Source organism: Furipterus horrens, unplaced genomic scaffold, assembly GCF_987537825.1.
Source record: "Furipterus horrens unplaced genomic scaffold, mFurHor1.1.pri manual_scaffold_12, whole genome shotgun sequence".
NCBI classification, from domain to species: domain Eukaryota; kingdom Metazoa; phylum Chordata; class Mammalia; order Chiroptera; family Furipteridae; genus Furipterus; species Furipterus horrens.
This window is the reverse complement of record NW_028327182.1, coordinates 87,844,050-87,869,614: the sequence shown is the minus strand read 5'-3', so window position 1 is coordinate 87,869,614 and position 25,565 is coordinate 87,844,050. Positions and strand designations below refer to the sequence as shown.

At 37.5% G+C, this 25,565-nt stretch overlaps 1 protein-coding gene across 2 annotated transcripts in view; it reads right to left on the bottom strand.

The window, feature by feature from the left end:
- Positions 1 to 25,316, bottom strand: part of MICU3 (mitochondrial calcium uptake 3) — a 70,805-nt gene extending 45,489 nt beyond the window's left edge. For both annotated transcript variants that reach the window (XM_090258027.1, XM_090258028.1), the window contains exons 1-3: positions 24,923 to 25,316; positions 3,267 to 3,420; positions 1,351 to 1,382 (exon numbers count right to left, since the gene is read on the bottom strand). In XM_090258027.1, the coding sequence (XP_090114153.1) occupies positions 1,351 to 1,382; positions 3,267 to 3,420; positions 24,923 to 25,312 (576 nt within the window). In that variant the 5' untranslated portion in view covers positions 25,313 to 25,316. The remainder of the gene's footprint in view (positions 1 to 1,350; positions 1,383 to 3,266; positions 3,421 to 24,922) is intronic.
- Positions 25,317 to 25,565: the final 249 nt, after the last annotated feature.

Here is a 25,565-nt window from a genome sequence, read left to right as displayed (position 1 = left end):
GCCGCTATGGAAAACAGTATGGAGGCTCCTCAAAATTTAAGAATAGAGTTACTATATGAGCCAGCAACCCCTCTTCTGGGTATCTACCTAAAAAATTTGAAAACATTTCTTCACAAAGATATATGCACCCCTGTGTTCACTGCAGCATTATTCACAGCAGCCAAGACATAGAAACAACTCAAGTGTCCTTCAATAGAAGACTGGATAAAGATGTGGCACATGTATACAATGGAATACTACTCAGCCCTTAGAAGAGATGAAATACTGCCATTTGCAACAACATGAATGGACCTTGAGAATATTAAGCTAAGTGAAATAATTAAACAAAAAAAACAAAACTATATCAAAACTAATTTATTAGTTCTACTGCTGCTATCATATTTTAGTCTTTTTGGCCATCATGAACAATCTAAGGACATTCCTATGAACCTGTCCTGCATATGTGAAAGTTTCTCTGGTTATACACATTGGTATGAAATTACTGGATCATGCCCTGGCTGGTTTAGCTCAGTGGATTGAGCGTCGGCCTGCGAGCTAAGTGTCGCTGGTTCGATCTTCCAGTCAGGGTACATCAGAGAAGGAAAACTCTGACTCCAAAAAACCTCCGCTGCCTTGCGGCATACCTCTTCAGGGGAAAGGCTAAGGCAGTAAACCCCGACAGAAAATCCGGAGCCGGAGTCCCTAAGGCGGTTTGACGTTGTAGTCAACACCGGCAACTCCTGTGGCGCACCTGAACCCAAGCTGTATCGACTCCGTCTTTCCCTTGGACCCTTCGGCTGCGAAGAGAGGGGGGGTCTGCTGCATGGGCAACAGCAGACCCTCCATATCACCCTGCCCAGGCTCTGTAGCTTCAGCGTCATTGCATGATGTCGATTCAACACGGGAGGAGACGGATACCATGTCACTCCCGAGTCGGACTGCACAGCCATTCTCGGCGGTGCAGATAGACTCTTAAGAAGCTACACCATCGTCTCTCGAGACGGACGGCTGCCGACGACGGCCGACGACTGGATCATAGGGCATATTCAAGTTTACTAGGTATACATGCATGCACTTCTGTGAAACTTAAACCCAGGATAGAACTGCTAGGTATAGGACATGTGTATCTTTAATTTTAGTATACTGCCAAACTGCTTTCCAAAGTGGGTATACCAATTTACATTCACACGTGAGTGTTACCATTGGGCCACATCTTCAAATAGTTCTTGGATGTGATTTAATTTCCAGAAAAAAAAAAAATCTCATTAGATATGTGAGTGTGTGCACACGTGTGTGTGTGTGTGTGTGTGTTTGTGTGTGTGTGGAGAGAGGGAGAGAGAGAGAGAATGTACACCAAGAGCTTTAACTTACCTGTTTGGAAAGTGACTTCCACATTTTAGCAACTACAATAAACAAACATATAAAAATTAGATAACTATCAACAACTGAAACTCATAACACCAATCTTTTATACCTAAAAAGCATAGCTCCTTTAACCTCAAGATTTGAATCCAAGATATTTTACTTATGATATATATTTGTTTCATGTACTATAAACTATTCATAATAAGTCAAATGAAAACACATTATCTTACTCTGAGGATTTCTGGATTTATAAAGTAAGTTAACTAATTTTGTGTCAAACATCTATGGTTTGAAAACACCAATAATGATGTTTGTTAATATTCATACTAGAATATAAAATACTAGCAGAGAAATCATAATTTTAAGGTGTTACCCATGATCTCTGCTCTATTAGTATCTCTGATTATAATTCAAAGGTCACATCTCTCTGGGGACAAAGGGAAAAGAGATGAAGGAGAGAGCAAATGATGTGAGCTAGAGTCTCATCCTGTTTCCATTTTCTTCCCTAACAATGCTATAGTTGAGTAAAATACCAGCCATCACTTTTTCTTCTGATTCCTCTTCACATTCCAGAGGATCTCAAAAGCTGTAACTCTTAAAAGTTGAAATAAATTTGAGTCATATTGCTGTTGCCTTTGCTCAGATTTGAACACTGTGAATATCTAATGACTGCCTGAGAATTATCTCCAGGTTTATATAGTATTAAGTCCTCTCATACAGCAGAATTAGGAATTGGTCAATACTAAGTATTTTAGCTACATTACAATAATGACAACCAATAATATTCCTACATGGCTATGTGGTTATTTCTGTATAATTAACCATAGTTAATGTAAACAACATATCAAATTCAAGATTTTAAGATAGGCATTTCTTTTGCCTACATAACATTCTCTTTTTTAAAGCAATATATCATTTTAACATCAAAAGGGGGGAATATGTTCTAAAATTTAGCAAACTGATTTCTAGGCAGATATATTTCTTCTTTATGTAGCAACAACATTCTTTCCTTACCCAAGGTTGTTTATAGAAACATGTAACCAAGGGATTAAAATCAGAGGTCTACAAAGTAGAATTCAGCATTTAACCTTAATTATGATACTGTATACAATCACATAAAAGACATCCTCCTTTTCATAATGAGCAGGACACTGTGAATAATACTATTCTGTTGCTTTTGAATTATAGCAGTGAGAAGAGAAGAAAAATAAATGGCACAAAGGTACATGTACATGCTCTTGTGCAATGTTCAGCAGCTATTTATCAAAAGAGGAAGTTAGACACACTCTTGAGTTTTGTAGAGTTTATGAGATCTCCAGGGTAAATTATTCACAAAAGACATATTCATTCTGCCGGATATGTTACCACGCTCAATATTATTAGCTTTTTCTTATAAAGACTAAAGAGCCATTAAGATTGTTCTTCAAAGGAATTTCTGATTTTCTAAACTCCTTATTTAATGTGAAGTTACTGCATATACAAATATAACTTGGGTGAAGAGGGACTTCAATTCTATTGGATATATTTTATTTTTTTAAAGCTATAGGTTAATGTTTATTTTATTTTTAATATTTTAATGTATGTCTAAGTTTTTAAAATAAAACATCATTTAAAACTAAAATTAAAATGATATTTGAAGTTATATGAGAATAATCAATTACTTATTTTAGTTCTAGAAGGGAAACTCACCTTTTAGGTTTTGTTTAAGTAGATAAAATAAAAAATGTTACAATAAACAACCAGTTGTATACTTCGATTAACACTTATTTGTATTGTAATCTATTAGTCTGGTAAAATTGTACAGCATAATGTCTTTCAAAATACCACATCACTTGGCTAGTTCTTCTGAAAAACTTATACTGCTTTACACTAGAGATAAAAAAGAAAACATAATATTGAGATAATTTAAAAAATATACTTACATTTGGGCTCATCCGTTGTAACAGCCAAAATAAAATCATATGGAGTCATGAATAACTGCCCTTCACATTCTACAGAAGCAAACAAACGAAATCGCCTTTCCCGAGATGTAGCATAGAGGTCTAAGTCTTCAATGTCTGTTCTGCCAACAGCAATCTAAAGTTAAGAGAGTAAATCAATTTGAACTGTGTGAAATAATCTCTCCTTGTAGAATATAAATGTTTTCAATTGCGATAGAAGTGAAAATGTGAAAATGCTACCTTTTAAAGAACTTAATAATTTTATAAGTAAATTATCCATATGAATAAAAGGAATTAATATTCCAAAGATCCTATAATAAATATTGTTAAAGGTCTGATAAAGTCTTTAAACTGTAGCTTGGAAGGACTCGTGATTTATTTCTTCAGTTTTGGTCTTAGAAAATATTACATTTCTGAGCTAGTAGATTATTTAGAGCAGAAATTTTCAACCTTTTTCATCTCATGGCACACATAAACTAATTACTAAAATTCTGCTGCACAATATGACCAAAAAAGTAGTTATTCATTCACACCAGATAGCTACTATTGTGTTGGTTGTTGTCGGGTTTTTTTGTTTGTTTGTTTTTTGACAATCTAGGACAGTGGTTCTTAACCTGTGGGTTGCGACCCCTTTGGGGGTCAAACGACCCTTTCACAGGGGTCGCCTAAGACCATCGGAAAACACATATATAATTACATATTGTTTTTGTGATTAATCACTATGCTTTAATTATGTTCAATTTGTAACAATGAAAATGCATCCTGCATATCAGATATTTACATTACGATTCATAACAGTAGCAAAATTACAGTTATGAAGTAGCAACGAAAATAAGTTTATGTTTGGAGGTCACCACAACATGAGGAACTGCATTAAAGGGTCGTGGCATTAGGAAGGTTGAGAACCACTGATCTAGGAGAAAAGAGGTCCGTGCTCCTGACTAAATAGTCAGGTGTTGCATGTTTTAAACATTCTGCGGCATAGCAGTTGAAAATCGCTGCTCTAGTGGGAACACTAACACTAGCTGAAGGTCTACTATGCACTCTCTATATAGGCCTATTTATTTAATTAGAAGTCTAGTCATTGTAGTTTATTAATTGTCTTTAAAAGTGAAACCCTGACAGGCTGTTCATGTTCACTACCACTAAGGAAACCATTTAGTGGTAGTGCTTAGATTAGAACTAAAGTGGCTAACTCTAGATAACTATAGTATAGTTACTACCGATAGTCATTCTGAATTCCACCTAGGGTTAAGGTGAACAGAATTAGGAGTGTGTGTTTGAGGGGAAGGAAGTCTTTTGTTTTCTTTAATTTGAAGACCTATCTCTGTATATAAATATTTTTCACTCTTATTTTCTCTCTGAACTATTAACAAAATTTTTTAACAAAAGGATTATTTTCCCGATTACAAAAGTAACACATAATTACTGTATATAATTTAGAAGATAATTTTAGAAAATTATAGATATAATTTCTAGTTTTTTTAGCAAAAAAATGGGTTATACTATACTATTCAGTATTCTGGTCTTTTTTACTTATTAATATATCAGGGCCATTTTCCCAAGTCACTAAATATAGTTTAGTGGATCATTTTTAATAATTGTGTACTACTTCATAGTAAATGCTTATAGCATAACACAATTAATAAATCCCAATGGTGGAATATTTAGGTGATTCATGGTATTTTACTGTTATAAAACAATGTTACAATGACCAGCCTTAAAAATATCCAGGAAGAAGAAAATACAAATTTTAATGTCGGGAAGACTTAAAAACATTCTAGCTTTACACAGCATATTTGAAAGATAATAATAATCTTCTTGGAACATAGGATTTGCATTCATAGAAAAGGGTAGGTAATTAACAACAATTTCTTTATGAGAGAGTAAAGCACTGGAATTTAATCTGACAGGAAACAAATGGCTTTAGGGACATTCTGAAGTGTAGCAATGACACAAAGGAAACAGTGCTTTAGAGAGAGAAAGCAACCTGGTCACACACAGCTAGCTCAGCAGTGCAGTAGTAACAGCGCTCAGGCAACCCATGGTGTTATGAAGTCGTTTTTGCTCTGCTGTGGGTGCAAAGTCAGAGGATGAACGACTCAATGTCAAGAACGGCCAATAATCTCCCCGAACACTCCTCAGAGATCGGTCGACCATCTTCAGTCCCAGCTATACATATATTTCTTCTTCCTCCCAGCGCAGGGAACCCAATCTTGTCTGTGGTCACAAGTTACTTTCCTGCTTTCCTCTTGCTAGCCCATTTCCTTAGGCCTAGGTGGCCCCAATCAACTCTTCTCCTGTGATTTCCTGGCGGACCACTCACTGTAAAGCTGTTTTGTGCAGCGACCTGAAGCCACGCCTCAGGCTAACACCCTGAACCCCAGTGTTTGCTATGACCCACCATGGCCTCGATCTGCGACTTCTCCTATCCGACGCTGCCATTACTGGCCATGAGGTACCTGTGTTTTCTCACTGAACTTTCCTTCCTTAGGCAGTTACCATTTATCACAGAGGGCCAAACCTGCTGGACCACTGTGGCTGGAAATCTGATCGCCCTTGTATGAGCCAGTGCTAACCACGCCCCTTTCTCCTTCACTTCCACTAACACTTAGCAGACCCTATTGTTTTCCATCTAATTTCTCACGTCCACCCACAGCCACTACCTTTTTTCCAAACACTTGCTACTTCCCTAAAATTGTACAGTAATGGCCTAACTGTGACTTTTGCCTCTAATATGTTTTACACGGAAAGAGCAAACAGGCAGAACTATAGAATAATTTTGTATTCTTTACCTGAGAATGGACGTCAGAAGAGATCTACCAAGTAAAATGAAAGGTTTTCATTAAAACTGTCCTGCCTGAATTCTGTCCACGATTACCTCAGGAAAAGTAAGCATTTGGGGCAGGGGGAGAGGGGGGGAATAGCATTATTTGCATCACCTTAAGAAGGTCTGGGGAGGAACTTGGAAATGGTTTCTCAGATTAAAAAATATATACATATCCTAAAAGGAAACATATGATTTATGAATAAAAAAGATAACCAGAGCTGGCTGCTTAAAAGGGCTTCCTGCGACCGCAGAGGCTGCCTCCTCCATTGCCTCTGCTCTAGTTGGTGTAATATGTCACACAATGGAATGACACACAGTGGCACTGCTGAAACGGAACAAGGACGGGCAAAAAGTGAGAACCCGTTTTCCCATGAACCACTTACACTGGAATGATTTTAGAACAGATCCTAGATCATCTCGTAGGAGAACCTGGCTTATCTGGTTGGAGAAAGGGATGGGATGTCGGACATAACAGAAAATCAATACTTGGGTAGTTTTTTATATTCTCTGCTCTCTTCACTGACTTATTTGTCTCTTCCTACTAATATGTCATAGTGTTTTAATTACGATGGCTTTTGGATATATTTTTGACATCAGTAAAGCAAGACTCCATCTTATTGTCAATCTTTTAAAAATATTCATGGTGATTGATATGCAATTTTCTCTTCAAAGTACACTTTAAAATGAATGTTTCAAACTCTAAAAATCTTACTGATATTTTGTTTGGGATGGCATTGAATTTTGGTATAATTTAGGAAGATTTGATTTTTCCCAACTGGAAATGTGAATGTCTATTTATTCAAGTCTTCAACTATGTTTTTCAGTAAAGTTTTGCAGTTTTCTTCACAAAAGTTTTAGATATTTTGGTAGATTTACTCACACGGTTTCTGTAAAAAAGTGACTTGGGAATGGAACCTTTTATTCCTATTACATTTCAATTGGTTATTTCACAGGAATGAGACAGCCGTTGACTTTAGTACTGGATTGGCCAAAACACTGGTTTGGGATTTTCCGTAACATGGCTCTAGTAGTGCTTACTTGTCTTTAACTTCATTTGAAACAATTTTTTTAGATTGTATTGGGACAGCTGTCATATCATCAGGTATTTAAAAAGAATCTTACTAAAATTGGTGAATTTTGTGTAGCCATTTTAATATCAAAGATGGAAGACAATACACATTTTCAGCATATTATGCTATATTATTTCAATAAAGGTAGAAATGTAACTAAACTGCAAAAAAAAAAAAAAAGGTTTGTGCAGTGTATGGAGAAGTTGCTGTGATTGATCAAATGTTTCAAAAGTGGTTTGTAAAGTTTTGTGCTGGAGATTTCTCGTTGGATGATGCTCCATGGTCAGGTAGACCAGTTGATGTTGATAGTGATCAAATTGAGACATAACTGAGGAAAATCAATGTTATACCCCGTGAGAGATAGCTGACATACTCAAAATATCCAGATCAATAAAGTTATTGGTGAAAATAAAAAAATGTGCCTTTTATTTTATGGAAAAAATCATGAAGACTTTTTGGCCAACCTAGTATATTTGCTTTGTATTCAACTGACCTTACTAAATTCCTTACTAATTTTAATATCTTTTTTTTCTTAGATTTTCTAAGTAGAGAATCATGAGTTCTTCCAAAATAGTGACAGATGTATAGCTTATCCTTTTTAATATTTATAGCTCATTTTCATTGCCTTAATTACTAAAGGCCTGGGTCTCTAAAAATGATGTGGAATAGTGTCAGTAATATTAAGCATTCTTGTCTTGTTCCATGTTTTGAAGAGAATGCTCCTAATGAATTGCCATTAAATACAATGTTTGCTATTGGTTTTGATAATTACCTTCTACCTTAAATCAGGAATGGGTGTTTACCTAGTCTCCTTTGTTCACCAAAAATAAATGAGTTTATAGTTAGAACTGTTGTTAGAGATCATTTGGTCCTCTTGTTTCTTTACCTTTTTACTAGAATAAAAACATAAACAGAGTTCCCAAACAATTAAAATGTGTTGGGCAAGTAGAAGCATAAACAAAAATGCCCCCCCCAAAGCTCAAAAGGTACTGAGCAAAACTCTATTATGTACATTATTATTGAACTATTTTTAGTTTCCAAGATGAATTTCAACTAATGAACTAAAGTAAATTTATTCATTCATTCAACAGATATTTGATGCATGCCTATTATATACAAGTGAATCATATAAAGTAATTAGTTGATTGGAAGATTACTTCTTTATCAAAAACTTTTAGGGGAAAAATACAAATAAGTAAGCTTCATTTAATCATTCCTAACTACTTGCAAACCTTTCCAGAACCCACCTGCTTCTTTCTATATAGTTTATGGACAGACTAGTTTCTTAACTACTGATGTAAAAGCATAGATAACGAATTTTACATATTTTTTTACTGTGGCACAGATCTAACCACGTTAAACTTTACCGTGTGTAGGAGGCTGGCATGGAGCAGCAGTCCGTGAAGTTCAGCTGAGGATATCTGACCTGAACCACTAGACTCCCTGAGGTAAAGGGCAGTGCGAGCTCAGCAGACTGCCAAGTGTCAGAAGGAACGCAGACCTTTAAGAGATTCAGCTTTGCTTCTGAATTTTCCAAAGTTTAAAAAATCCAAACCTTTTGAAATTTTAATACACTGCTTTGAACATTCAGAAACAACAATCAATAAATAAAGGTGGAAAATGATATTCAAACCAGTCTATTAATCCTCTTGACAGTCTTGCTTACCTACACTGATGTGTTCTGAAGCTTTAAAAAAACACAAATATGCACAGCCATTTCCCTCGAGCACACTGGCATGAATCTGTGGGTATAATCTTTATGTTACAAGGAGCAGATTAAGTATACCTATATTTACTGGCTGGTCTACTTTAATGCCTTTTTTGCTTACCTAAGTTCAATATATCTTTTAATTTCTAAAGCCTAAAAGTAACCTAAACATCATTCAATTATATTGTCTGAGAGAAAGACAACTACCATATGATTTCACTCATTATGTGGAATCTAATGAACAAACTGAACTAACAAGCAAAACAGACAGATTCATAGATGGAGAGTAGGCTGACAGCTCTGGGGGCTGTTTGCGGGAGGAGGAAGGGATCAGGTAAAAAATTAAAAACAGAGAAAAAACTCATGGACATGGATAACAGTGTGGTGATTGCTGGAGGGGCAAGGATATAAGGGGACTAAGAGGTAATGGAAAAAAACAATAAAGATGAAATGAAATATAAAAAAACCCACCATAAATAATTATTAATGTTAAAATTTTGTTCTCATTAAAAATTCTTAGATAGTGAATATAATTGATATTATCTGTTCCTTGAATTCATGTTTTCCCTGCTTTTTATAAGAACCGGAGTCTTTATTATGAGAACTCGGGTTCTGAAATAGTGTCCTTGACTTCTACTTCCTATAAGCATCTGAGGTTGAAGTTACATCAGTACTGCTAGTGGTATTTGCTCCACATCCATCTCTAGAACCAATCTTATCCCAGGATGGAGGTAACCGAAGACTTTGAGGCAAAAGATTTGGGTAGCGGTGTCTGTCCTGTTCTGGCACCAGGAACTGAGCTCCTGATTTCATTCCTATCATGAAAACCCACCTATCACTTCCCAATTTCAGTATCTGGGTTCCTACCTGTCGGCCTGTGCCTGAGACCTTTTTCTGAAGCTTAGTAGTTCCTCTGAAACTATGATGCACGCTTACCTACCCACTCCAGTGCTTGGTGTTAAGGTGCTCTTTATGAGGTCTCCTTGATGCTTCCTTCTAGACTCTCTGTTACAGATACCTGCTCGTTATAAACACGTTCAATGGCTGTCTACTGCTAGAACTTCCTAAAACCAATTGAGCTAATCCTAATCAAAGTCTAGTCCTAACCTGTTGATAAAAGCAAGAATGAGTCTAATTTTCACTCTGTGCTGGTTGAGCTCTGGGAAACATAATGGTGTCTGAGTTATGGTCAGCTCCAGAAATATTAGATTGGCTTCAGTTTTCTGATTAGCTTTTCAATTCTCTAGAGGTGAGCCCTGATACCTTTGCTGCTGTTTGCCAAGGAGGGGAATCTTTTCTCTATATCAAGTGATCTATGTGATTCTTCTAGTCAGACTCTTAGGAGGGCTACCTGCCAGAAAACTTCTGATGCCATGCACTCTCGACTGTATAAAAGACTGCTCCAAATCAATCCTAATTGATCACACCCCTGGAAAGAACATATCTTAGACTTTTACAATATACCTTCCCTGACAGTCAACACTATACCTTGGATAAATCCTAGTTATTTCCTTCATATATCGCTATTATATCACTGGCTCTCCTTTCCCCCATTTTCAAATTGGGTTGCACTTACCTGTTTACATATCTGTCTGGCCAATTAACAATGAATTCCTTGAGAGGGGCAATATTTCTTACTTTCTAAGAACTTAAGCAGTGATTAAAATTGCCAGGCATATCTAAGAGGCTTAGTAAATGTTTATTGCATGAATAAATGAATGTTTATGGATGAAAATAAATGGGAACTGGGAAATAAAGGGCCAAAGGGATACAGAGTGTGGATCCAACCACGGATCCCGTGGACAACCACGGGAGAGGCTCCAGTCAGGAATTTAGGCACGGATAATCAGAGAGGATCTAAAGCTTTAGTGAGAGAGAGATCACATGACTTACATGCATCTCTTTTAAAAGTTGTTTAAACATATCTTCAAAACTAATGTTGGCAATTGTTTAAGGTTAACTGTTGTAACAAGGCTTATAGATTTTATTTTTCAGTTTGTCTGTTTATTATGCTAATAGAGTAAAAATTCCAGTAAAATGAATCTCTTCTTAAGCAGGAATGTAGGCAAAAGTAACTTGTGGCTTACGTTTTAAAATTTAGCCCTCAATTTTCAGGCACTCCTCCCAAGCGACTGTTACATATAAAAACTGGATGTTGATTTTTTTCTTTTTTCATATTTAGATTTAAAAGGAGAGTTCTATGTACTTCAAACTTTAAGTAATTAGAATGTTACTAGCTACATATTACTTCAGTTGGCTTCTTCCAGTTATACATTACCAAATCTTTTCTACAAAAAGGAGTAATTTTTGCTTCTATATATCTTTCCAGAAAACATGAATGCAATTCACAAATTCTTCTAACCTTTGACTACAGAAATAACAAAAATGAATGCACAGCAACCTGGTGAGGATTTTATAAGTATATGAATTAGGGAAAGCCAGAAAGAGTAGAATACAGCTTTGAAATTTGAATGAAGATTAGGAGTTACAACACAGAGAAGTTCCTTGGTTATCATTGGAGAAAAAGACAAACGCAAATATGATTTGAAAGAGTCTCAGTTTTGGTAGGTTATCCTTTTGGCTGCGTGGAAGGTTGCAGCAGTGGAGGGCAAAAGAAGCCAGAACAGAAAGGGATAGGAAATGGAGCATACAATTTATGTGGCTACGTGAACCAAGTACAAGACTCAGACTGTGGATGTCAGTTAGGGATACAGGTGATACCGAGAGGTTCAAGCAGCAGGCAAACTGGCTGAAATCCATTACTTAAAGAAGAGATGAATAGACCAAGTCCAGAGGAATCTGAGTTCAGGAAGAAGAAATGTAGTCTACTGGATATTGCATAAAGTCACTGGGGTGTAAGACAGGAATCCTTAAGACTGGGGCTAAATCACAGCATCAGTTACATTAACAATGTCAAAAGCGGTCAATTCCCCATTAATACGAAGCTCCGTATATTCACTCTGTTGGTCTTAGCGTCTATGGTGAGGTTGAACTTACAGATGGGCGGTCAGCTGAACTCTCATAACAGGAGAACATAGGAGATCAGTCCAGCTGACAATTAATTCACTTCCATCAAAAAAACAATCATTTTTCTCCATCATTAGATGAATGGATAAAGAATGTGATCCATATAAATATATATGTTTATGTGTGTATATATATAATGGAATATTATTCAGCAATAAAAATAATGAAATTCTGCCATTTGTGACTATATGGATCGACCTAGAGGGTATTATGCTAAATAAAATAAGAGAAAGACAAATACCGCATAATTACATTTACATGTATAATCTAAAAGACAAACGAACAAATGAACAAAACAATAACAGACTCATTGAAACAGAGAACAACTGACTGACTGATGGTTGCCAGAGGAGAGGTGGGTGAGGAGATGGGTGGAAAAGGTGAAGGGGATCATAGTCAATAATACTGTGATAACTTTGCATGGTGACAGATGGCTACTAGACTTAGTGTGGATGTTCCATTGTAAGGTATTGTATATAATAATGTTGAATCACTAGGTTGTACAACTGAAACTAATATAATACTGTATGCTGACTATACTTGAATAAAAATTTTTTGAATAAAAAATTTTAATACAAAGATTAAAATAAAAGATTTATGTATTTATTAGAGAGAGGGAAAGAGACAGAAACATCAAGTGTGGTTGGCTCTCACACGCCCCCCAACTGGGACCTGGCCTGCAACCCAGGCATGTGCCCTGACCAGGAATCGAACCAGCAACCCTCTGGTTTGCAGGGCAACAGTCAATCCACTGAGCCAAATCAGTCAGAGCCAAATACAAAAATTTAAAAAACCAACAAAAAACAATTATTTCCCATCTCAATACTCAAGGCCTTCATCAATTACTCCTTCCTCTACTATATTAGATAGGATAGGCTAAATTCCTCAACTGTAATGGCTCAAACACAACAGAATTATGTTTATTTCTCTCTCATAAGGGTCCAGAGAAGAATGCTAGGTCTGGGGTGGGGAGGGGAATCAGGGAGCTGTTTCACACAGTCACTCAGAGACACAGGGTGATGGTGACTACCATTATCAACCAAGCGGGGGTTGGCGGGGGTTGCAGGGGGAGACGCCCGCAGCATGGCAGAAGTTCACGTGAGAAGCTTTTACAGGACAGGCCAGTCCCAGAAGTGGTATAATTAATTTCTGCTTACATTCAATTGAAAAGAAGTTCATCACAGGGCCTTATTTAAGTGTGAGGGATACTGGAAAATAAAAAACAGGGCATCACCACCCTATTATGAGGGAAGAGAAGAGATTATGGTCAACAGCTTGCAGTTTCTGTCCCACCAACTCCCGGTGACAACATCAAGGACTGATGGAATATAAAGGACTAGGGAGAAAAACATTAGAATTATATATAGCATGTTTAGCAAAATCTTGGAGAGATACACTTCCCAAACAAACCACATCTGTAGCCTCTTGGGAGGTAAGACTTCTATCTAAATCACCTCCATCAATTTTTTAGGAAATACTAAACTACTGTGATTCACTTAGATTGACACTTTCACACATTTTATCCTCTGCATATTGTATTTCTTTCCAAAGTCTTAAACACAGCCACTATTCGCTTGAAATTTAATATTTGCAGCTGCACCTTCCCAGCTTTGTTTTTCCAAATTTGGCAAAATGCTTCTATAACTCCATCCTTTACACAAGACACTGCAGTAAGACCGAGAAAACATTGGTTCTGGTCCTCCATCCTTGAATATTGAAGACGCTGAGTGTCAACAGATGTTTGTGCTCCACCTCATAGACTTACCCACAGTATCTACGGGAGGTTGAAGTAATTGCCACCCAATAGTTTAATTTACAAAAACAGAATTGAACTATCCATATGTAAAATGAGGATGACCATTAAGTTTTTGATCTATGATTTAAAACTGAGTTATTCCTAAATTAACTTTGGTGACAGATTGCAATACTCAAAATATCCAAATAAAATAACTAAAAACACTAAGACTTAAGTAACAAATAATATATAAAATTACCCCAAAATTCATATATATAAACTTAAATAGTAAATTCTAACAAGTTCCTTTCTTTCATTAATATAGTAAAATTCACTCTGAAAATAAAGCAACATCAGTCAAAATAATGAAACTATAGATTGTGTGCTTTTTGACAAATATTACTTATTAAATGTAATGCAATGATGATATCTTGGCTTCATGTGGGCATATTCTAACTAGATACGTTAACATTTTTTATGGTGTTTCATAGGATCAGAAGATACAGACATCCTAAGGTAAGGTATTACTGCAATATTTTTAGATGTGGCAAATTTCATTAAGGAAATGGAATTTTTCATATCAAAAACATCTTGCAAAACTGCTCTTGAAAACTACCCAAGTATGGGTCTTAGAGTAGGTACATAAATTATATTCACTGTAAATGCAAGGTCACACAACAGGAAAATGAAATCACAGAAATCCAGAGGATCTAGAGGTAGAAGAGAATTTAAATTTGCCTTTTCATTTCACTCCTCTAGGAAATTACATTGTACACCTTCTAGGAAATTATGGGATTACTTAACATTCTTTTCAAGCTTGCTAAACAACTGTTTAGGGAATCTTCTTTCTAGTTCCAGAAAGCTCTACCTTTTCTGTTTTACTGAGAAACTGTGTGCTATATTATAATTCTTTAATCTCAGTTTCCCTACTTATAAAAATGGAGAATCTCATGGAAGTAAAAATTTCAAACGCACCTGTAAAGTAACACACACATTTAGTCTTAAAAATAAGTAATGATCGTTTTCAGGTACTTTGTGGATCCTCTAAGTCATGCTAGATCAGTGGCTCAAGAAGTGCTAGAAAAATTATAGAAGTTACATTTTAAAACAATTATCTTTCCAAAAAAAGGAAAAATATGTCTCAATGAAATTACATTCTTTGGAATTTCCAAACTCAGACTTTGTAACTAGTACTTAGATGTCACTTCTTACGGTAGTGAAACTAGGGCCTTCAGGCAACAGAGTAAATCATTATCCTTCCTAAGAATAACAGAAAGCAAAGGTTCACTGCCAAGGCACAGTGTCATGTTACTTCAGGTCAGCAATTTGAAAATTTACTCTGTGGTAAGGTCTGGTTTTCCCAGGGAGGCAAGATTAAATGCCAGATAAAGGATTCACTACTTGACAATTAGAGAAACTGATGCCTACAAGCTGATAATACCCTAAAGAGGTAACTTGAAACAATTATATCAATTATCTAAACACTGTATAATGCATTACCTCTTAGCAGCCAAGAAACAGACATGAAAATGAAAAATGGGGGAAGGAAAAATAAACACCATTTGTATTAACCAAAATTATTTAGATTATTCATCCTTGCTAGTTTATTTTTAAAAACATTTGTTTTACATTAAATTAAATCAATACTAATTTTTAAAATAAAAAATGAATAGAAATTTTACACCCTGATATTGGCAACTGTACCAACATTTTATAAAACATAAAAAAGGATTTTTATTTTATAATTTGTGGGCAAAAATCTTATGAGATGTACATGAGATTCTATTCACATCTATTTTTACTCTAGCCAAAAAGATGTTCATGGAAGTATTACACTTGGCTTTCTCAAATGGCTTCAGGCTTATTTAAAAGCTTCTATGAAGATAAAAGGAATAACATTTTCTTTGCTTGTTGGGTGGTCGAAAGGTTAAACAACAAACTCCCAGTGTGGGAAAATCCCTAAGTATTGTAGGTGAAATGTATCTATGTGGAAATACGCACTGCTGAAGACCAGCCAATAGTATTTCCCTGGCTGAGATCAAATAGAAAACTGACCATTTATGATTTTAAAGTATCCACTGTATTGTAACAGTAGCTTACATGATAGGGGTTTTCACACCATTTCTCTCCTGCTCATTACAAGGCTATTGGAGAGAGCTGCCTACATTTCCTGTCTCTGATTTCCTCTACTTCAGCAGGTTCTCCCCTGTACCACTCCACTAAAACTGCTTGTCAAGGTCATCCACGACCTCCTTGTTTCTAAATCTAAAGGTCAATTCTCAGTTTTCATCTCACAGCATCTGACACTGTTGATAACTCTCTTCTCCTTGAAATAATTTTTCTCGGTTTCCAAGGCCACACTTTCCTGAGTTTGCCCCACTCCTCTGGCAGTTCTGTCTCAATACTGTTGCTGGTACTTCTCATCAGCACAGCGCCCTATGGTCAGTCCTTGAACCTCCTCTCTTATTTTAATCTATAATTACTTCCTTGATGATCTAATCTAGGTTTTACATATTATAAATTTATTATCAAATGCAAAACAGAGGTCACGTGCTTGAGACAGGGCAAGGTGAGGCATGCCGCAGGTGCAGGGGAGCACAGCACTTTGGAATAGCTTTTGTGAGACAAGAAATCGAGGTACCAAGGACATGTGAAGGGCTGTTAAACATGTGCATACGGTTCAATTTCTCAAGGGTATATAAATAGACAGAATTTCAGAGCGATGAGGCATGTAAACCCTCAATCTAACACAAAGATTTGTACTCCTACCACCAGAGTATAAGAATTTTTGTTGTTCCATATCATTGCCCATATTACTATTCAATATTTTTATTTTCACCAATCTAATTAGTAAGAAATGATGCTTTACTCTGATTATAATAGTATTTTCCTATAATTAGTCATGTTGAACATCTTTTCATGTTCTTATTGGTCTTTTCAATATATTTCTCTTGACTTGCCTGTTTAGACTCTATGTCCATTTTCCTATTATGTTGCCTTTTTTTCTTATTGATATGGAGATCATTGTGATATGTTCTGGATACTTATTCCTTACAAGTGTTATGTTATGTAAGTGTCTTCTACCATTCCAAGACTTCTTTGTGTTTTATTAGATATTTTTGTTTTAATAAAGTGAAGTGTAACAGTATTTACCATTCTAGATTGTGCTTTTGTCTTGTTTTGAAAATCCCCCTTTCAGGTTCAAAATTTTATTAACAAATACATTCTCCTAAATATCTTAAAGTTTCACTTATCACATTTAAAACTCTAATACACTTGGATTATGTCACCAAGTAAGCATATATTTTTGTTTCCTTCATAGCATTTTAACTCTAATCAAGCCTTATTGTCTTGCATATCGTTCTTGTTCAACATCTGAGAACCACTTAATTTTAATTCCTTTAAAAATATTGTTGTAATATATAGTCACTGTTGAAAAATATTCCATTTTTACCAATTTCTTCATTCACCATTGCTCCTTGAAGTTCATTCTTCTTTATATGTTCATTTCTTCCTGATAATAACACTTTAATAGTTCTTTGAATGATGATCTAAGACTGGTAAACTCAGACTTATGAAAATAAATTTATTTTGTTCTGATCCCTAAATGACAATTATTCAGATATAGAAATCTATGTTGGCAGTTATTTTCTCTCAGCATTTTGAAGATGTAGCCTATTATCTTCTGGCTTCTATCTATTGCCACTGATTAGTCTTCAGTCAGGCCAACAGCTATCCCTTTAAGGAAACCTGCCCTGTCTTTGATTTTACAGTTTCACAATGATCTGACTAAATACAGATTTATTTTTATTTATCCTGCTCAGGACTGTTTATATTCCCCAAATCTGAGGACTAATGTCTTTGTTGCTTTCTGAGAATTGTTCAGCCATTATCTCTTAGTACATTGCCTCTCTTCTTCTCTCTGTTCTCCTTCTATCACCCCTAATAGATGAGTTTTAGATCCTCTCAAGTCTATTTTCTATGTCTCATAAACTCTCCTTAATATTTGCCATTTCTTATATTACATTCTCTGTAGTTTCCTCAAAAGTGTCTTCCAGATTACTAATTTCCTCTTCAGTTACATCTTATATCCTGTCTAACCTTTCCAACATCCAATAACCATATTTTACACTTCTTTAAGTTCTTGATTTTTTATTGTAATCTTCTTATTCTTTTTCATTACGTATTTACTGTTTCTGAATATTTAATTTATAGATGCAACCAAATAATCCCATTATTAAGTTGCTAGGAATTTAATCAGTTTACTGACTCTTTTTCACAGAACTTTTATTTTATACTTTGGGATTATGGACTTATCCTCTTATGATCTTATTTGTAGAATTTACTCATGGCCAGTGTTCTGGCCTTCCTTTCTAAAGGAGTTTTGCACACCATTCTGCCAGCAGCATCAGCTTCTTCTCTGCTTGGGTTACACAAGTCTAACTGTGACTCCATATGAGACGGTATGGGACCCTGCTTATACATTTTGAGGCAGTGTGGGACCGTGCTTATACATTTTCAGGAGAGTCCTTTTATTCTACTTAGAGCCCAAACAGACATTTTCAGATTTCCTTGTCATCAACTTTTACTGGGTGCATGCTTTTTTTTTCTAGCCCATTCTTTTGATATGGACTCTGGCTTTAGGAGGGTAAGGTCTCAGTTCCAACTTCCCAAAGTCTTGTCTCCTGTCTCCACACAGACATTAAAATCCAGGTCCCTAGAATTCCACAAATCACGACGTATTGCTCCCCCAAGTAAGCTACAGCTCACAATATTCTATTATTAGTTTCCTCTTTATTTCTGCCTTTGGCGATTTTCCTTAATTTATTGTAAGTATTGGACAACAGTGTGGCAATTGCAGCGGGTGGGGGGTGTGAGGGGGATAAATGGTAATGGAAAAAAAGCTATAAATAAAACTTAAAAAAATAAGAAATAAAAAATTTACTATAAGTACAGTAGAGCATTAAAAGAATGTTTAAAATATTTTTATGACAGATTATGTAGTATGCTGTATTGCTAACACCAGAACTCAAAAGAACTGATTTTATTAAATGGGCATTCCATAATTTATTTACAAACATTTTCATTTCATTTAAAAGCCATTTTCCCGATGCGATATACTGTAAACCTAACAAAAACTGACAGATAATCTATTACCTGTTACCTAGTTTTTTCTGAGAAAGAGAACTCTGATTTTTCGGGAAGCACAATAGCCCAAGGAATACAGGTTACATTTCTGAGGGTTTGTTGCAATTAAATTGGGCCCGTTGACTAAGTTTTGGCCAGTGAAATGTAAATTAAAGTGGGTTCTTTTTGGAGTCTTCCTGGAAGGCCAACTAAAAGGCGCTGACTCACAGGGACAGTGCACCTGTGAGGAAGGCAAAGTCATTATTTTGACTCATTTCTCCTGACCCTGAGCCAATTTCTTTTTATTGCACCCCTGTTTCACTATTTCATTATGTTATTTCCATAATCACTTTAATTCCTGAACTTAAAGCTGTTGTAGAGGGCAGTCATAAGCAGATATGGGCAAGGAGATCGTTGCAGGAAGGACATGAGGAAAACGAAAGGGAGGAAGATCTATATCTTCCTAAAATAAGCTAAACATTTACGTGAAGGTCAAACTTTCTTTGGATTAGGATGCAGTGCTGTGAAGAATCAGTGGATATACCACAGTGTCTTCACCAATTACTGTTCGTAAGGTAACTCGCATCCTTCCGTGCCCCAGTACCTTGTTTTTCCAAAAGGAATTAAACTCCCTGGGGAGCTACTCTGTTCTTCTACAAAAGAAAGCATAACTCCAGGCGCTTGCATCATACAGTACATTCAAGAACGCCACTTTCTCTGTACATTCTAGGAGAACACTTCCTGAATAAAACATACCACCAAAAAACAAAACAAAACAAAACAAAAGAACTCCTTTATCAGCCTGCAATCAAACAATACACCCCTACTACCTGAATAACTTCTGCTCTGCCATATCTGACCTCTGTGTCCACCTGGAATTCACTTCAGCTGTCCAAAAGACACCTGGAAGCACTGTGCAAGTTAAAAAAGCATTATCCATGCCCACTACTTCCAACCTTTTTTTCGGAAGACCCAGTCTCAGCGCACTGCTGCACAATCCACTGAGCAGCCCGGATGAAATGTGTGTGACTCTTCCATCTCCCTCATCCCTAAAATCTAATCAATACCAACCCCTTGACCCTGCAGCTTCTCACTGCTACACTGCCGTTTCTCCCTAGTAAAGCATAGATGAGATGATTTTGTAAAAAAGCAAGATTTCTAAAGAACTATAATAAAAAAATTATAATTTATTTCTGGATGTAGAATTCATTCACTTTGTCAATATATAAGAATTTATTAAAATCTATGCAATACAAGGCTTACGTGATAAAGGGGGATGAATGAAACCTCCCTCAAAGAAGCTTCATAAATTTGGGGTTAATATAATTGTTTTAATAATCCCAAAATGTCTTCTTTAATCATTAACTTGAAAATGGCATCCATTTCTCAAAAGTTATTAAATGTAAATTATATATTCAATCAATAAGAGTGCCGCTACACTTTACTTAGTTCTCATAAACAGTTCTGCCCAAATTATATAAATAGAATTATATGTCAGAAAGTGAGAATCAATTAGGAACTCACATTAAACACAAATATTATTACCTGAATTTGAATTCAAAATACAACTCAGTGTTTTTATTTGTTTTTTCATGAGGAAATTACATAGACCAACAAAAAAGAAAACCTGTTATATACCTTCATTCAAACTGATTACTATGCATTATTTGACAATTTCTAAGTCTTGGAAGAGAATTACAGATGAGAATTTCTTTAAAATTTAAGTTCAAGGTCCTAACAGTTTCATTTCCTGATTCCTTCTGTGACTCTGAATAAAAGGCTTCCATAAAATGCTGTAACCAGCTTTCACTGCAACCCAGACAAAAGGTGCATGCATTTCTATAACTCCTGATTTTGTATAACCAAAAAGGATATGATTTCTGAATTCATCCACATTTTATTCTGTGATTTAAGTTGAAAAAATATCTACCCTCAAATTGTTGTATGTGAATCTACAACTTGGTCAGGCCACGAGCAGGGACGCTGGTGGAATGTGGTGGATTTATCTGTCAGAGAGTGATTCAGAAAACCATGAGGGGTTGCCTAGTTTAGCTTCCTGTACAACAGTGTTATTCTACACAGCACTTCAGTCTCACGTCTATGTGACTCCCCTCACTCTATAAAAAATTAGGACTTTTCTGTATTTACACATCTGACAAATTCTTCAATATTCTGCAAAGAATAAGCATAACCTCATGTCTCAAAATATGCTGCCTTAAAAAAAGAGGTTAGAAAAGATATAAAGGGAAAGAAACTTAAAAATGCATGACTACTGGCAATTATTATAGAAATATAAAAAATAAGTACAAATATTATTCACTTTTCCACAGAGAGTAAAACTAAATTAAGTTGCTCAAAGCTTCTTAAGATGAACAAATCATAAAATACATCATGTGGATTAAAGTGTGTTAAGCAATCTAGTAGATTAATTCTGGACAAAAAGGCAGTCATAGAACAAATTTTTTTCACTAATAAAAATAATGCTTTAAGACTAAAACTGTAAAGTTCTAAACAGAATCTTGTCAACACTTCCTTATAATATTAATAACATTCAAGGCCATGTTTACCCAAAAAAATTGGCAAGCCGAACTTGCACAAGTAAAATAAATACAATGTCATGTGATTTGATTTCCCAAAGCCTGGAATTTTGACCTTAACTGAAGACTTCCGAATTCTAATGTTATAAATAACTACTTTAGCTGAACAAAATATTAAACTATTAATTTTCACAGGATGTGGTTGTGCCTTTTCAATGTGCATGTCCCATGCAAATATTTAGTATAAGGTTATTGATTTGACAAATATTTCCAAAGGCTAAGCCCCATACCAGGCAATGATGGCATAAGGGTGATCAAAACTAACAAAAGGCCTCTCCTTAAAGGGTGGAGACAAGCAGAGAAGACAATTAACAAATAGTTGCAAAAAGCCATCATCTGGAAGTATACAAAAGAGTCAGGAAGGCATTCTGGAAGATCACAGGCAATGTCTTTAAAACAAAAAAATTTAAGGCTTGGTAACAGAACTGTATGTCTGTAGGTTACACCTGCCCACTGACTATCAGTTAAATTAGTCACATGACACACATGGCTTAGTTTATATGCTAGGCTATGTTCAATATAATAGGCTGCTTACTTAAAAGAGGCTTTATAAATCAAGGGTTCTTAGTTACAGTTTTAAACATCAAAAGGAATCATTTCTACCACTTCAGGAAAATCAAATGAGCATAATAAATGAAGTGGCCACACAGGTTTAAAATTATTTCTGAAAAATGGCAGATTGACCTTATGAGTTTCTTTCAACCTCTTCCTCCCAAAACCACATTAAAATCACAATGGATTTTTTTTAAGGTATAAACATACAAGAACTAAAGAGAAAAGGAGAGGAGACCGAAACACTCAACAGAATTCATTAAAGTTTTATAAGCTTGAGGAGATGGAGGAGTGGTAATTGACCAGCGGAGCAGAGGCACAGCCTGGGTCCTGGGAAGAAGGATACCAAATGGAAGTAAGCTAATTTAAGCTATAGCCCTCAGAAAGGGCAAGGCTTTCGGAACACAAGGCGCTGTGTTGGCAGGGCAAGTTGTGTGGCTGAAAACAGAGGATCAGATAACAGTATGTAGGTACAATACATCATTGGATACTCCCCCCACACATGCTCTCACACACATGTGCACCTGTGCCTCCATACAGATTACTGCACCTCCCACCTCTCCTCTTCTTGGGAGAAGCTCAATGACACCAGGGAAAAAGGTTTTATAAAATACTGAAATTTAGATGCTACTCTCATGAAAAGCCCAGATCGTCAAATAAATAGCTATGCTCCTGTATACAGAGCTTCTGAGTGGTCTCAGAGAGGCAACAACCACGACAGGTGGGCAAAACCTCCAAAATGAAAATAAAAGCATAGAAAATCAAACACACACACAAAAAAGAACCTAGAAGAAACAACACAATGCAGGGAGCAGGAGACAATTTAAAAGCGCAACTATACTTCATATCCTTATAGTAAAAAGAGAAATGTAGCAGCCATAAAACAACATAGAATGTTGTAACACATGAACAGCAAAGAACAAAGAATAGTTCTTTGAATTAAAAATATTAGGATAACTGAGCTAAAACATTCAACAGAAAAATTAGAAGATAAAGTCATCTCTGAAGATAAAGATATCTCCCATAAAAACAAACCCACACAAAGCTTAAGTAGCTGGACTATAAGAAAGATTAGAATTAGATTAGGATCTCTCAGAAGATGTAACTTCAAACTAACAGAGGTTTCAGAAAAAGAAAACAGAAAATGGAGAAGAGAAAATTGTCAAAGAAATAATACAAGAAAAGTACACAGAACTTTCAGACATGAATTTCCATACTGAAAGGGCCCTCAAATGCCTAGCAAAATAAATGAAAAAATGCCCACACCAATGCTTATTACTGTGAAGTTTTCAAACACCGGGGATAAAGAGAAGATTATAAAAGTTTTCAGAGGAAGAAAAAGGTCAAATACAAAAGAAATAATGATCAGAATATATAACTGGAGACCCGGGAAGGGTAAGACACAGGACTTTACTATTATTTAACATCTAAAACTATGGAAGAGTATATTTATAAATAAGCAATAATAAGGTAAGTAAATAGATCCATAAGTAAATAAATGAATAAAACAAAAAAAGAAACAAATTGATTGAATGCTCGATACATGCTAGGGGTCCCATTCTTTTAAAAAATGTATTATCTCATTTAACTCTCATAACTCTACCAGGAAGACACCATCAACAGTTGAGAGGCTACATCATGATGCACCTGCTAAGCGGTGGAGCCAGAGTCCTGGCTTTCTGAGTGCGGTCTTTTCAAAACCGCATGGTACTGCCTCTCAACTTTAAAGGTAAAATCAGGTTTAAAAAAGGAGAAGATAAAACACGATTTGCTTGTTTCCTATGTTCCCATTCTGTCCCCAGATCCACTGTGGTTGATGAACGGTTCTGTCTCGGTCAATCAGGACCCAAACTTAATTAATGTACGTGTGTCTGTGTGTGAGGGTCGGAGGTATTTGCTAGTATTTTGAGTATTCATCGTATACAAGTACTTCATGCGATTGTCTGCGAGAAGGTCCATAGAGTAGATTCCTTGACTCAAATGCATCAACAACCTCCGCCCAAGGACATGACGCACCTGAAGCACCAGCACCGTCCATCTGGGCAGAGAATAAAGGGTACAGACATCTCATTCAGTGAAAAACAGAATAGTCGCCTCTTCTCTAAATTATTGTCATCGAAGCCCTTCACACGCTTCTACTCTTGCAAGGAAAATATGCCTGGACGCCTTCCTAGTCATTTACATGAGTATTAAATATATGGACGTACAAAGACATCCGGCCCCTGGACTCACTCTTGCCTTAGACTCATCTGTCCCTTACATTAGGTACATAATGATACTTGAACGTTTTCATCTTAAGTTCCTCTGCAGGAGGGAGCCCCACTCGGTTTCCTACTTTTGCCGTCCTGTCCGTCTTCTCACGTGTCCCTTCCTTAAGAAAGCCTACCTTTGGGGGTGGGTGGGATATAACCTCTTTGAACACCTTTTTTTTCTTTTCCAATCTGGTGACATCTTCATTCTTTCTGACCTATAATAATACTACGGAGGGTACACACTTCTGGCATTCGGTCCTGGTCCTTTACGTCTAATAAACATCCATACAGTGACGTCTTTGGGGACTGACACCACTGCACTGCACTGGACCTCGCGGATCCTTCGCTGTGGCCCGGCTCCGCCTGGGAGTCCCTTCCTGTCACAGATGCAACCCTCCACTTTCTGCCCGTCGTGCCCTTGATGTCTTCCTCGGTTTCTGTTCTGTTTTGTCCTGGTTTGGGGTTTCCGTGGAGAGGTGGCAGCTGCGGCAACCTTTAAGGTTCTCAAACATCAAAGACCGGACCCAGGTCTGGGTCTTGGTCACGGGAGGTCCCTGCCCGCGGCCACCGCGCTCACACCGCGACAGCCTCCAATGTCACGGCGGCCCACAGCCGCAGTCGCATTCCGCACGGCTGTCACAGCGCCCCTCCCCGCACTCAGGTGGAACGGACACCTGGCGGCGCGACCCTCGGACGTCACCTGCGGCCGGCCCGGCACGCGCACGCGCACGCGCACCTACCGTCTCCTTGGCAGCGGCGACCGGGATGGGAAGCAGCCCCCGGCCGCGGGGCGCGTCCTCCAGCTCTATGTCCGCGCTCTCCGAGAGGCGCCCGGGGGTCGGCGCCCCGGGGGTGTCGGGCCTGGGGTCGCCATACAGCTGGTAGCACACGAGGCCGACCAGACCCCCGCCGGCCGCCGCCGCGATGCTCAGCTCCCCCCAGCGCCGCCGCCGCCTCCACGCCGCCTCAGCCACGGCCCCTTCCTCCTCCTCCCGGCAGGAGAAGGGCCGGCCCGGAGGGCCCGGGGCTGTCCCCACAGGCCGCCCCCAGGGCCCAGCGAAGGGATGGTGAGGGGAGGGTGCGGGCGGGAGTCGGGGCGGCGGCCACAGGAGCCTCCTCAGTGCAGCCATAGCGGGAGCGGCTGCTTGCGGCAGATCTCGGAGGGGGCGGGCGAGGGGGGGGGGGCGTGGGGGGGAAACCTCGCGAGAAGTCGGTGCGCGGAGTTCCTGCTGTGCGAGGGCGACCCAGAGGAACGCGTGGCCTGGGGTCCCCCGGGGCAGCTGTCACCCGCGGAACCCGGGGTCTTCGGCCACGAACTGGAGGAGAAGGCGGCTGCTCCTCCGCCCCGCAGACAGACGGCACTGCGCCTGCCCGCGGCGACAC